The 15,838-nt window shown below is 37.3% G+C and overlaps 1 protein-coding gene across 2 annotated transcripts in view; it reads right to left on the bottom strand.

Annotated features, from left to right (window-relative positions):
• Positions 1 to 15,838, bottom strand: part of loxl2a (lysyl oxidase-like 2a) — a 66,948-nt gene that overhangs the window by 41,960 nt on the left and 9,150 nt on the right. For both annotated transcript variants that reach the window (XM_088930636.1, XM_088930628.1), the window contains 2 exons: positions 14,108 to 14,511; positions 11,326 to 11,501 (listed from right to left, as the gene is read on the bottom strand). In XM_088930636.1, coding sequence (XP_088786762.1) covers positions 11,326 to 11,501; positions 14,108 to 14,456 — 525 coding nt within the window. In that variant the 5' untranslated portion in view covers positions 14,457 to 14,511. The remainder of the gene's footprint in view (positions 1 to 11,325; positions 11,502 to 14,107; positions 14,512 to 15,838) is intronic.

Here is a 15,838-nt window from a genome sequence, read left to right on the forward strand (position 1 = left end):
TACCATAGTTCCGTACTGTATTCGGTAAAAAATCATCTGTTACATCATAAACACAGCAGAATCATGAAGATGTCCATTTAACAAGATCTTTTTTGGGGGGAAAGGCTCAGCCCTTCCTGCTGTCATCAATAATTCCCATCTGACCTTACCTTTCCATTGGTATAATCTCACAAATTCAGCAAATGGCACAGTATTACAGTACATTAGGCACTTCTTAAACCTAGCAAAAGCTGAGAAATATATTACAAGAACTTGAAAAAGTGAAATATCATGAAAAAATGTGTGACTATTTCACAATATCATCGAAACAGACACATAAATGTTAAACAATTTTAGGGTGAAATTCTTAAGAGATCTGTATAAAGCAGGACTTCTTTTGTAGTCTTATTTTTTTCCCTAGGAAATGCCTGGGAGTCATCAAGGATCTTACCTGTGAAAGTTTCTCCCTAATCCTACGAGTCAAGCTTGTGTGGGCTACTGCTTTTAGCACATGTAGAAACACACCACATAATCTTTCACAATATGTATCACAAAAGTAAAGGAAAATAAGTGGAACTATCATCACATTGACAAAGATTTCATAAGTGGATGGCAAAGCAAAAAGAAATATGCAGAGTTTAAAATTACAATGATTTAATCAAATCTTTACATTTCAAACCTTGAACATTTAAAGACGTAAACCAGAACTTGATGCTTTTAATTTTTCTACAGGACAGCTTGGCAGCTGCCGATAAACAGACAAACTTCTGTATCCTTCACACACACCTCAGTGGGAGATTAATGTAGTTACTCCATATGGTCAAGTATCTAGAGACTCATATGACTGCACTGTGTTTAACACGTGCTGGAAAGCAAACAGAATTTAGAAAGCTCAGGTTGCTTTCTATTATGCTCTTGGTTAGGAATCCAGAAGTGAAAACTGAGTCTCTCGGTCAGAAAAATATTTAACCTTTGTGCTCCACAAAGCAGAAAGCTGACAGGGGTAACTCGCTCTTGATTATGACCACCAGCTGACTGATGGTCTGGACGTTTACTTTAGCTAATGCATTTAGCCGTAGGCAAATGGTTTATGTTCTACAGACTTTCCACGCATTCTTTTTCCTTTCCTCAACAGGAAATTTCACTTATGTTTGTTCTTGATGAAACAGGGTCTCAAGTGCATCAACAAGTGAAGGGACATATGTGACACAGTCCAGGAATCACAGGTGTGAACCTGGGCGCTGTGGGCAAGATTCGCCAAGAACAGGCATCTGAGTGCTTCAGAGAGTGGCTGGGTTGCCATGCAATAGTGACACCTTTGACAGAATCCAGGGTTACAGCATAGACGTAAGCAAATCAAGAATTGTCAATTCTACATTGGGGAGATTATATAAAGAAAGATAACTGGCATTCTAAACCTGAAAACAAAATAAAAGCAGGTTTAAAGAAGAAGCCCTCTTCACGTTCAAGACCTTCACTGCAAAAATCTAGAGAAACATTTGAGCTTCCAAGGAACAGAATTGGATTAATTCTCCACTAGAAAAAAAGAAAAAGAACACAAAAGCTATGTTCTTTTTTTCAGGTGTGAAGAATATTAACCCACTTAAGCCATTTCAGGTCTTATAATCATTTTAGGGTTCAGAAGGACAAAATGTATACTGTCCAGATCCTCCTCAGCTGTCTAAAAACTATGTTTACACATAATCAGCTCAATCTCTCCATGTAACACAGACAGAAAGCTTGGATTTTCAGAAGACAACTTCTTTTGTTGCACAACAGAAGAAAAAAAAATAAAGGACCCAATTACCAGTTCTACCAATGAATTTAGATACATAACATAAGAACTGATGTTTCTGAAATCTGGAATTAGGAGGAACAGGAGGAAGAAGTATAGGACTGTCATAATTACAGGATATCAGAAGCATCAACATCATCATGTTAAATAAGTCTGGTGCTTCAGCTTGTATGCATTAATATATAGTAGCAAGAAAAATACAACTTAAACCATAGCCTCAAGGTGAAGGCTAAAGAACAGCTGCAGAAAGCATGTCCTGTGTAATGACAGCAATTTCACAATGAATGGTATCCTTTAACCCTGCTAGTCCCACAAACAAATAATATATTCCAAGGACCTAAGGCAAACAACAAAATCAAATAATAGGTCAACATCATGTGTACCTGACTCCGTGGACCAGGAATATTGAACTCTGGTCCTGGAGTATCTTTTCCTTGTCTAGTTTTCATTCCACCTGAACTTTTTATAGAGCTATTTACTTCATAAGACCAGCTGTCAGCTCATAAATAGCTGGGCATGGTTAGAAATACATTAGCATTAACCCTGTACAAGTTTTCGGCCCTCCTCTCATTTCAATATACTATCTTATTGACCATTCATGTGGCAGTTAGGCCCTACAAAATCTAGTAAAGCTTATCGTTTGAGTATTTGATAATGTGCCTGCATGCCAATGTCTTAGATCTACTGTATTGTTAGACGTCCTAGAGTATAAAACAGCAACAATTAGCAGCACAAGTTGAGGACAGAGTATTCAGAGTGTTGTTTTCTCAATTTTAAACTCTAAAAGAAGCAGCAATTTCCAAAACCAATAACTTGAGCTCTGAAAAGTCTTTGAAAATAGCTAGCCCAATTAAGGATTTAATAAGATGAAGTGATTTCAAGCTCAGTAAAAAGCAGATGACAAATGAGTAATGTAGAACAAAGGATTGAAATCCTCTGAAACCCTTTGTGGAATATGTGCAGTATATTATCTGTACATGTTGTATTGAATCCAAAAGTGCACAGAGGCACAGAGACAGAAGTTACCCTCATTACAAAGTCTTAAAATGTTTATTCAAGATGATCTTTTATGTTTAAATCTCTACAAAACTTGGCATTGAACCAAAGGATAAGCCTGTGAACTGGATTGTTTGATAGTGCACATACTTACCATACACATTTGACCTGATAATGTCATTTGTACTTTCCTAGAAAACAGCAAATGTTATAAAACTAGTTGCTACCAGCTGGAAAACATCATCTTGATCACACTAATAGGAGTGGGATTACCATGAACACAGGATGGAAATGGAACATTGCCCCAGACATGCACAATTTCTAATGTACAGTACATAAACCTTTGAAAAACTTAAAAGAGACTAACTAATAGGAAATGATAAATCTAAAAACAGGTTTCCTGCTGTTTTGTAGGCTTTGTCTCCTGGGCCATAATGCATTACAAGATCACAAGTCTTATTGATTGAAGCCTTGAAGGGAATATAAGAGACTTCTTATGAAGTATTGTCTGGAAGTGTACAAGGAAAGGAAGTTATTGATGCAACCTGGCCATTGAAGAATGAATGAGACGCAACTTGTTTTCCAAGCCCATACCCTCTGACAGTGTCATAAGTGTTCGTATTACTTTATTAATGTTACTAACAATCTCTTAAAGAGTTAAAGAGTTTATCTTTATTACATTCTACCACTGCAGCCTTATAAAATCAGGATATTTCCAAGAAATAAATGCTAGAACTTAAAAAACACGATTAGGAATGCTACTCACATGACACATGTAGGAATGGAAGCTCAGTAGACTATTCACATTTCTCTGATTAATAAAACCAGTGTCAGGACACACTTTCTATACATAAGGACAAGAAATGCTACAGTACCATGTATCCACAGTGCACTGACCACAACTTTAAAACCTTGATGCTGCACCATTTTTGTCCCTCAGACACTTACTTTATCATAATGTTTTATTATTCATTATTCTGTTGGTCATATGCAGCATATGAAAATAATCTTTGCAAAAAGAAACCACAAAAAGCATGTATATCACAAATAGCAACAAATCAGATCAATGGACAGGAAAAGGTGTAGGAAGTTAAGCTCATATCATAGGTGGGTGACTGAGAAACTGCATTAAGTCGATGAGTTCTGAGCTATCATTTCCACTAGGCCCAGTCATAAGTAGATGCTGCTTGACTTGACATCATTAAATTATGTTTACTTAGCAGTTAGATGGTAAAAATGTAAACTAATGTTTAAGAGACTGTTGATTTTGTGGACATGTTGCCAAAGGTTGTTATTTTCCAATAACTTAATGGAATATCAAAACAACAGTGTAGATGACACGATTTGTTAAGTGGTGTATTGAAAACACTTTTTGTAACTAAAACAAAAAACATCGTACACAACCCAGAGAGCTACAGATTGGCTTTTCGGTGTAAGCAAATGACCCATTTTTGTTCAAAGACTATAAGGGAATACCAAATATCTTTGTGACAAAATTCCTAAGTTATATTTCAACAATGTTCTTCTAATTCATCAAAATCTGTTAACATTACAATAAAGATACAGACTCTTGACAGTCTGGTGCGTCTCTGTAAACTTCATAGGCATGTAACATTTTACAAGTAAACAAGACAGACCATTGGGCCCAATGTAATTGTTTGGTTGCTAGAAAACTAACAATCCAAAAGCCTGATCAAGGATTTAGCTAATGAGTTTCCAAAATTCAACTGCATAGTTTCTTCAAGACACCAACAACTCTGGAGTCAAAGGGCTGACTCTAGAACTGACTTATTTTTTGTCCCAAATATACTTTTCCTTGACCTCTAAGTGTATCCATGAACAAGATCTTGACTTCTAGAATAGTATCCAAAATTGAAGGAAGTGCTGTGAATGTGGTCGTCCAACACTCAAAATCAACGTTACAATCCCTGCATATGCAAGGGACACAAGAAACCCACTTACAGTACATGTACCTTACGCTTTCCACTTGTATTCACACTGGCACCCTACTCATTAAATAGCAGCAGTTTTGTGTCCTAGGATGCAGTTACAGTGATCATGCTGATAATTCCACATATTGTACAGTAGACTTGTAGGTTTCTTAGCCCAGGACACCTTGGTTGAACCACACCATCACACTATCACTTGAATCTACACCACCTCCTGACAATTGCTATACAGGCAGAAGGTCAAAGGTTGATGAATCTGGAGACCAAGACACTCTCATTCCTAAAAAGAATGGTCCCTCCAGGGCAGGGAGGCTAAGGTACATTGACAGTGAAGTTGCAGAAAGATAAATTTGGAGCTTCTTGAGCTGTTCTTGGTCTATGAGAACATTTAAAAGATTTCAGCTTACAGAGCCCTCCAATGGAAAACTCAGTTACCCCAAATTATGTGAAGGTTTATCTGAATCCCTATATTAGGGGTGGGATGTGGGCATTGCATACATTTTCCATTGTGAATTTTGAATTCATCCAAGACGATGTAAAAAAGACAGACATAAGCAGCGACTGACTACAACATGAGAAAAACAGTAAGCATTTAGATGTAAATCGTTTTTTTATAATTTAGTCTGAGTGCAGGAGGAAGTCCTTTTGATTACAAGAAACCTCACTCTCTTCTCTTGCTAAAACAGGCTAGGCAACAAGATATTTCTGGGTTTTCCATTCTGACCAGGGTAAAGGTTAACAGCCATTGACCGAATGAGCAAGCACTCTCCCAGAGCAACAGAACAGAGAAGGTATAGAAACCAAACTCCCAGAGAGAATGACCTTCCATCCCCTACAGTGTGTCATCCCTTGAAGTAAGACGCTTCCTCTCATGTTTGTTTATGAGGGAGTATGGGCATTTTTCCTGCATAGCAACTGAGTCAAACACTGATAGACTGGCCATGTGTGTGGCAAACCATTTTATTTTAAAGAGTTCTTATTCCTCTGAAATTTAAGGTCATAGGACACTATGGTAAAATATACTATCAATTTCTAGACTTGCAAAACACGCATGTAAACTGAGAGGCATTATAAACACAACAAATGCTACCAGTTCAAATATGCATTGGCTTCATTTAATGTATATTTTAATGTATCTAAAGATATGTGCATTTCATGTGCTGAAAGACATTTTTATATGAAAGGTCTTACCCCATGAATAAGAATTACACAAACAATACTTAAAATATGATATTCACAGAATTCCATCACTACATTTTGGTGTATATAGTATCCTTTGTAGATTACATTGTTTATCGATTGAGAACAGATCTTCATACAAATTATCAACATACAGTATTGAGTCTGCACATCATGTCCTTGTTATGTGAAATATATATTCTGTACATAGGTGGTATTTGACTCATCTATGCAAGTTAAATGATTTGTTGTCATGGTAGTTGTTCTGTAACCTTTGGTCATAAAATAAAAAATATATATATACTACAAATGTGAAAAAGCTACATGTGTCATTTCCTTTGTTTGATTGCTTTTTAAGCACTGATCCACAAACCTTAACAATCTATTTACTGGCATAGTTAGGTTTTGAACACCCACCACAATTACCTAATTGTTTTAACATATTTTGATATCCTGTTCATAAAATCCTATTAAACCACCACCAATACCTTATGTGTTCTAGATGAATGATTCACTGGATTAAGTTACTTTACAGATATTGAACTGGAAAAAACACCTTCTTGTCTTTATTATTTACTATAGTGCTCTGCGCCATCTTACAATTTAAGATGCAGAATTTTTATCAAAATTGAAACATCTGAGAGCCCCTAATGATTGATCTACTGTTGCTAACGACTGGTATAATTAACATTAACTTGTCTCATTATGTTAACAGCTTGTTAACATTATTTCTTTCTTTTAATTAAGTGTTTCTGTGGAACAGTAGATTAAAAGTCTTGGACAGGTCATAGTTGTAAAAAAAATATTTTGTCCTTAATCTGATTTAACAGATGATTAAATAAAAAAATAAAATATCCCTAATTAGAAGAAACACTGAAAAAACTAGAAGTTCTCTCTCTGAGCCAGGAAAGACATGGAAATGTAACACACTCATAAACCATGGGGAAAAACTGACTTCTAAAAATTAAAATCTTAAATACTTCCTGCTCCTGTGCAGACACTTTATTAGACAAGCTGAGAAAAGAAATTCTTTTTTGGTATGTTTAACCAAGTGCAGAAAAGACAAACATATCATTTGTATGACTACATGGATGATTAAATTACTCCAGACTGAAGCAGGGGTATATCTACATAAAGCCATGTATTGATAGACCTGTGATCCAACCTGGTTAGTATGCTTGGAAATATGCCCTTCCAAAAATGTAGCTATTTCATGAATTCAGGAAAAGAGAGCCTTTCTTGTTCACCTCTCATGCTAACCTCAGTCTGGTTACAAAAGAATGCTATGTATGTGCTCTTTCGCAGGTCAACCTGTACTAAAAAGAAATTATCCACTCTGTATCCTGCTCCCTCAATACTTGAAAGCCTCAAATTAATAAGAGAAAATATTTACTGAACTCAGGAATGCAGCCATTTGAAACAACTGCTGTGAGACATAAATATTGATACAAATATAAACAGGGAAAGTGAGGTTTAATATAGACACATTGTATATAATCTGACAAGGAAAAAATATCTACGGCAGGGTCTGATCTGCGTCCTGCACCATTTTAAATCCACAATTGAAATTTTAGATGGTTGAGATGCCTTTCACATCTGCTTTTAAAACATGTTCTCCTGTGGTGAAACTTTAGATTACAAATTTAGATGCTAAAAATTATATGTTTATACCCTCTTTGGGACATATTTTATCCTGCATTAGAGTTGAAAAAATAGCTATATATATTTAGATTTCCCCCTTTTACATTAAAATGAATGCAGCCTGTGAAAATAACTGTGGTCGGCATGTCTCCTCTCCCTGTAAGTCTTCATTTTTTCCCAATTGGAGCCTCTTGGATGTTCATCAAGAAAGCGAACTGCTAAAGTAGGGGCCCCTTCCTTTGGGGACTCATAATGCTAAACTCTTTTTCAAAGAAGCACGTCACTGCAGTAGTTCCTTTATAATATGCTTAATACTCCCTGTGATATGAAGAGCATACCACCAGAGAACTGTCACATCCACAAAGATTTAAAATCCACAAAGTGTGCTGAGCAATTCTTTATTTTGCCTTTACTTTCTTGCAGGACACTACATGTGTTTCTGAACTTCACAAATTGAAAGCAAATTTGCAATAGATCCTGAACTTACAGCTCATCAAAGAGGCTTTTCTAGACTGAAGTCTCACCTCAAATTCATCTAAGACAACAGAATATTAAAAGAGGTGTTTCTGCAATACGTCTGCATAGCTCACTTCATACATACTGCAGTAAGAGTAAAACGGACTACAGGCTTCTTCATTTGCACAAGGTTTTACTTTACATGTTTTAAGAATGTTTCTTTTATTTGTTGCAACATTCTTGGTTTTGTTATTGTTTTGATAATCTTTGCTTAAACCAAAATACAAATTTTCTGTTTGGAAAACATATTTAAGTATAAACCTAAATAAATCATATTATACTCTAGAGTGAAATGTTTATCACTGCTAAAGTTTAACGTATCCTTTCATGATTAAACATTTTGTTTTATATTAGTGAACCATTTCTAAAAAAACATCTAATGTAATGTGGTCTGATAATTCTTCTTAAACATTTTAGCACAGTTACATTTTTTTATATACCATAAACTATTCCAGGGCTATATAAGACTAACTTCCTTGATGGATTATGTACAGTATAGACTGTTAAATTACTTCCATATGTTACCTTAGTCCCAAAGTCTGAATAATCATGATAAAAAAAAAATGTAGGCAGGGGTTTTATAATCTCAGGGTTTCCCTATCCTCTACACTCAACAGACCACAGAACTCTGTTGTCATTAGTTCCATTAGACAGTAAGACAGTAAGGCAAGATATGCAGCTGTAATTCATCTTATTAAAATTCCCAGAACATGTGAGACATGTCTAACGTGGACAAGACTGGCAAATCTTGGTTTGTTTAAGCCATTAGGAAAGCCCACAGTTCACATGGGGAAATGGAAAAGCTGAGCTTCGTGTTCTCACTAAATACCTTAGCTGTAGACATCAGTGGCTGCCCCATGTCTAGACTTAACCTTAAACTCTGTGTTTTTCAGCCTACCATAAAGTCTCCCTGTTTTATCTACATCCAGCTGCATACATTTGAAATACACTTGAGTGTGCTGCTATATAAACAGTTTAACCTCTCATTTCACTTCTTACGAAGTGTACATGTGCTGCAATGTGCTCAAGACTTTCATTTCTGTTTTTTCTTATATTTCTCATCTCCATGATAACTCACTATTGAAGTTTAATTAGCTTGAAAAACTCATTCAGAAAGACTGGTAGATACCATGGGACTGGACTGTGCTGTCATTCAAGAATATGTGTTATTTATATAGTTTGTTACACATCACATTGTCCTGGGTCTTCTGATTAAATATATCGGAAGAACATAAGAAAGGTTACACACAAGAGGAGAAGGTCAGTTGGCTCATCGTGCCTGTTTGGTGTCACGATCGTAATCCCTCCTCTTAAGGGCGCTCCAGCCTTTTCATATTTTAGCTGATTACATGCTCCTGCCCCCTGTTCTGTCCCTCCTAATTTAAGCCTGGCGCTCTCGCTATTCCTGGCTCAGCATTGGGAGATGGATGCCCGGAAGCCTGCCTACCAGTGGGTCCAGGAGAGACATGACGGCATAGGCTTCATCACGGTGTCCTGAACATCTGAGTCCAGGGCTCGGAGCGCCTGGCCTCGTTACCCTGGTTTTATTCCCTGGCCCTGTTCCAGATCCCGTTCTGAATTTTTATCATGTTTTGTCTCGTCTTGGATGGTTCACCCGGTTTTGGACTTTGGACTGCGCCCCGGATTTGGTCAACTGTCTGTCAACCTGTCCTGATCCTCGTCGCCTCCTCCCTGTTGTCCTTCTCCACTTACTTCCGGATTATACCGTCTGCATAGGGTCCTGAACTACGCTTCGCGGGAGCCTGGACCGCTTCCTGTTACAGAATGCTGAGCCCAGAATAGTGAGAGTGCCAGGCTTAAGTAAGGAGGGACAGAACAAGGGGCAGGTGCATGTAATCAACTAAAATACGAAAGAGCCGGAGCGCCCTTAAGAAGAGGGATTACGATCGTGACATTTGGTAGTTGAGTTGAGATTCAAGAATCTCATCCAGTGGTTTCTTGAAGGAAGCCAAAGTATCGGCTTCAACAAGTATGGTAGATTGTTCCACTTTCCCACAACCCTGTGGGCAAAGATATGCCTCTTATTCTTGGTTTTAAAACTGAGATGTTGATCCAATATTCCCCATAGGATGTAAATGTATCAGTATTTGACAACACTTTCAATTAAAAATCTATAAGGTATGAATCACTGCACTTTACACAAAGCTGAGACTTTTTGATGAATCATTCATTTCATTTTAGTGAAGCACTGCAGGGCTGCATTTCCATGGAATATCCCCCACACCTCAGATCCAAGATAACTGCGGACAAAGTCTTCCACCACCCACATATCCTGTCCCAGTCTTTGGAACCTGTGCTTTTACTGTACTTGTTTTTAATGTCCATTATCCAGATGGAAAAAAGAAAACAGCCCCCTTGCAAAGAAAGGAAAAGTGCTTAATGTAAAATCAGTAGCAAAGATCTACAGTGTGCAGCTCTGTCTAACTTCCACATCTTAGAAAGTTATGAGAACAGCTCTAAACATGCTTGAGCCTGTTTCAGTTTGGTTAACATCACTCCCCTGTGCCCCGTCAGTCTACAGGGAAGAGTAACGTAATAAAAATGACCAGAAAAACAAATCCATATATATATAACCACCAGGTAAAAGTTACTATTCATACAATATTTGTGAAACATGACAGGGAATTTCTTTTTGTGGCAAAATAAATACCTCAAAATCCCTTTTGTGGTATTTAAATAGCTGACGACACTGTCCAACCATCTGGATGTATTCTGGTCATGTTTCCTTTGGTGTAAAGTAGACTTAATTCTACAAATGTCTTGTGTCTTGAAAAAGAATAAAACATATTACAGATTTTTTATCTGGACATAAAAATATGAAATGTTTCCTATTTCCTACTGTGGGTGAACTACTCATCTAATTTACTTACTGGAGCATTTGCTCACAATGGAAAATTGGACGCAATCCTCTCACAAGACTTTAAATAAAATACACCTAAATTTACAATTATGTCTACTTTTTTTCTCTTTTCCAGACCTATACTGTTACCAGACATTTACATTTCTATCATTAATTTTAGAGCTATCACAACGCATTATTTTCTAGAGCAAAAAAGCAAGTAGTTTACCAACTGAAGCAGTTTAGTCCTTCTGTAAATACCCTCAACAACAGCATTTCTCCTGTGTTTATGAAAAATAGAACTGAAAAGTAATTCTTGCACTGTACCAGTTCTAAGCCTTGAAAAGAGCCTGTTAAGCCTGTGCAGAGAAATGCCATTAGGAAAATGGCTTTAAATGTAAAAGCTTTACCTCGATGTTGTTGGTCAAACTGTTGATGAACTTGAAGCCTGGGATCCTCTTGTCACTGCAAACCACACCTACATCTTCTGTGTGCTTGCAATCTGACACCCCAAAGCCATTGGAAGAGCAAAGAGCCAAGCTCTTCTCTTTTCCTGTACAGTGAACATTGTCCAGCCAGATACGGCCTACAACACAAAGAAAGGCAGACAATGGGAATCCATGGCTGATATAGGTAGAAGGCTATCCTTGGCTCATAGCCCAGATTTCCAAGTTACTCATAGATAACATTCCTTATCCAGGTCATCATCACAAGCTGTTATATCATCACTACCTAGTTATTAAAAATGTGATAGACTGGGTGGGATATTCCACATTCCAGACATATGGCATGAGTTAGCTGTCTCTGGGAACTAATAACAGGAAAAAAGCCAACTACCAGAGAGGGAAAGTTTAAGAACACATGGCACATTGTCTTGGCTGATTCCATTAACAACAGTCCAGAGATAAACAGGCAGACTGTGGCAGTGGAAGTGTGGTGGAGGAATTTCCTTTAAGACTAGAATTAAAACTCCAGTGCAGACTGCCAGCAACTTCATAGCTTAGTAATACAAACACTGAGCCAACCATTTTTACAGCAACAATGCAAGACCACACATTGTTGGGATTTTAATTGAACACTCTTAGGAAATCAGTGTCAAAATTTAGCCATGGCCAGATTATTCCCCTGAGAGAGTCCAATAGACTAACCAATACCAACTGCAGACACCTGCAACAGGCTACAGCTGGACAGGAAAAGTCGTGGAACATCCTACAGCACTCAAGTCTATGCATTTACGCAGATAGTGATTGGGAGGTCATATCCAATGCTAACTTCATACTTCCATTTTGTCCGTTTATAACGTGCTTATCACATGACTTATCTCTTGAAAATGGTTGTATAGTCTGCACTTCTGCTCACATTTTCTGTGAGTTTGTTTCATATTTACTGTATGTTTAAGATGTTGGATTAAATCCATTTGCCCTGTTGCTTTTTTTTTGTTCATCAGTGTATTTAGAAGACAAAGCTGCTGGTTGTAAAGAAACACCACCACAGTTAATCATGTCATGTTGAGAAACAAACTTTCTTTACAGAAAATTTTTATTTTTGTAAAGAGACAACTGGGCAAAGAAAAGACAAAAATAATATCTTACAACGGAAACATAATTCTGTGAAATACTCTCTTTTTTTAAAAAGTAGAAATATATTTCTTCTAGAGCAAAATACTTTGTACGTTGTACAGTTACTGTAGTTGCTTACAAAGCTCCTATACTGTTATACACATCTCAAAGCTGAATGCAAGAGAATAGCTCTGTAGAGTTTCCCGGAGAAAAATAACTCTTGTGGTATTATATTCAGCAGTCAGGGCAGTATTTCAGTTACATACAGTACATGCAGCTATAGCTCTCCTGCCCAATACTTCTGTTGGACCAAGTTAGGAATTTATCTTGAAAATATTTCTGTCAATAGACAATCCAGATCAACAGTCAAAGTTATAAATCAGGTTATCAGTGGCACTCAAACGTCTTGAAAGTGAAACGTGTTATATCAGAAAGGAAATGCAATAACATAACAGTCCAAATCTATGCTGGTGAACTGATTCAATCAGACTTGTACAGTATATGGAAAGTCTCCCCTGTTTACATTAGAACCAAAACGATCAGGAAAAGTGTTTAACTGCTGAAATCTGCATCTGGGTTTTATTACAATGCAGATTCATAATTACCGAAAAAGCCTAAAGGCCTTAAAGTTTATGTGTTGTACTTATGGCTCTTGCTGTGATTTATGGAGTTGGGAAAATTGTAGCACATAATATACTCTCAAGTTAGCACAAAATGCATGTCCTGCTGTCTACCTGTATGTCAAATTTACATTTTTTTTTGATACCTTACTATGGTATTAGTTAAATTGTTGTATTGTGAAAGAAAACCATTTCATGAGAGAAAAAACACAATAAAAAGAATGTGTATATAGTTGGCACTATAATTTGAAACATTATGAAGAAAACTTCATGGCATATGAAAGGATATGATTTAGCATTACAAGAGATGATCAAATTAATCTAACTGTTTGGATCTTAATGATGCTATAAACTCCTAAAAGGGGTTTTTGAAAAAAAACAAAAAAATTCCACACTGTGCAAGAATAGGTTTCCAGTTTCTAGTCTGCTCCCACTTAATATCTAGAAAGACCCCTGAGAATAATTTTGCCTAGTAGCGATCAAATCAAAACACAGATTATTAACTGACTATATTTGGAAATAACATTTTTCTTTCTATGCCACAACAGATTTTGAATATGCCCATCCAGAAATGCTTAGTACATTTCAGATTAAAACAAAGTGCATGTAACAAAATTGCCTCTTTTGAAAATTCCATATTTATTTTATAGCTAGTTTTAAAATGCTAGCTGACAATCAACTTGGCTTACTGCTATGGCTGTAGTGTAAGCAGCCACTGAAACATGCTTCCATTTGTGACAATGAAAGCTTACAAATGCATGCCCAGCCATAGGAACTGCTCCTGTGAGTCACACTGAGTGACCAGATCACCTCTGACCCCGGCAACATTTCAGCAGATATGCCTGGTCACTTAGAGAATCCCAGTCACACTGAGCTAATTCCCTAACCAGTCAGTGATCTCTGGAGTACAGTGGCCCAACCTTTGCTAAGGGAAAACGTCTTTAACCGGCTGAGCTTCTCTGATGCTCCCAGACAGTTTGATTTTTGACTGCTTTACAGATGTCTGGCCTTACCTTCTCCCTTGCCATACTTCGAGGCTGGGGACCATGAGATGGCTTCGAGATACCCAAGCTCCCTGCACACCACCTGGGCGGCATGAATAGAGAAGTCGTCGTCACAGACGGTGCCCCATTCCCCATTGTAGAACACCTCCAAGCGCCCTTCGTTGTGCTTCCGTTTGTCACCTGTGAGCCTCAGCTGGATTTTGGGGGTGTCAGGAGGCAGCTGGGGGGGCTGGTAGTGTTCTTGCGCGGGCCCTGGGTAGCCCTCTGGGTAGCCCCATTGCTCATATTGAGCTTGGCACAATATGCTGAGCCAAAGGACAGCAGCCAAGCGGCAGATCAAGCAGGCAGGGGGGGACATGGCAGCAGCTCTGTGGCCTTCTGTAGATGTTCTTCAGAGAAACAACAGGAGGTTTCTTGAAAGATAAACAAAAAAAAAACGTTTTTAAAAAAACTATCAGTAATACTCATCAATAAGATATATGACTGGTGATACTTTTGTAAGTGTCTACCTGTCTTTAAATCTTCTATTATTAACCTCACAGTAAGCTTATTCAGTAACAAAATTAATTCATTGACGGTATAGATAAATTTTACAAATTTCTAATTAAGCACAAAATCATGAACTTTGTGAAAGTACTGTAAGTCACCATGTTGTCTAGTGTATTGCAATGTACGAGCGAATAAGTACAGGTTGTGCAGCAGACATCTCACTGCAGAAAATTTCCATAGTGATCTGCATTGTAGAGTTAACAAGTAAGTTTCACTTATTGGAAAATTAGATTTTTTCACAAGCCTGCTTGTTGAGGTCCTTTGGTTAAAAAGATACTGTACTGCGATTCAAACAAACATCTAATGTTCATCTAAGTCTAAATGCAGAAGAACATGACAGTTGTCAGGGCTGTCCCTAAAGGGGTGTGAGGACCAGGGCCTCTCCCCCTTTTATCACCAGACACCATCCCCTGTAATACAGCCCTACCATCACCCCTCCCTGTGATGTAATTAATAAAATAGTTACTACAAACATCTAGGACTTAGCTGTGCAAATCACAGTACTCAGGATATATACTGTGAAATGTACATTTAATAAACAAAATTCACAGAACACACATGGCAATAGCTAGATTAAATAAAACAGAATGACCCAGTAGAATGGTTCAGGGTTTTTAGAAGGATACAGTTCCAGTTTAAACATTACAAGTAAGTTTATATTTGATAATTGCTTAAAATGAAAAACATATAAAAGATGCTGTCAGTGAACCGTGTAGGTGTACAATGTGGTAATTAAGGTACTTGTAGTGTTTCTAGAAAGTGTATCAGCAAGTATCTTAAATTAAACTCATTTTATTAGTGTCTATGTGATGTATAAGCATACAAATAATTGTTCTGTTTAACTTACCACGGAAACTTTTTAAGATTTACAGGCACATACAAGCTGGCATTAAAAGGCAAATAATATCACTTTCTAAGTATTTAAAGCCCCTTGTATATATATATGGTTGTTGCATGCCTAATTAGAATTGTGTCTGACATCTTGATGTCACAGCACAGGGCTTTTCAGGAGCCTGGAGAACTTGCCTCAGTTCGCCACAGTTACGAAACTTTAAGGTCATCTTTGACAGCAATGTCAGCTTGTTAAAGATAAGGCTGACTTGAAACAAAAAGGACCAATATACTGTATATTGTGATTTAAATATAGTTACAGCAATGGTCTTAGCAGTTGTTACCTGCTGTGTTGATACT

The sequence above is a fragment of the Atractosteus spatula genome, chromosome 2 (genome assembly GCF_055471065.1).
Source record: "Atractosteus spatula isolate fAtrSpa1 chromosome 2, fAtrSpa1.hap1, whole genome shotgun sequence".
NCBI classification, from domain to species: Eukaryota; Metazoa; Chordata; class Actinopteri; order Semionotiformes; family Lepisosteidae; genus Atractosteus; species Atractosteus spatula.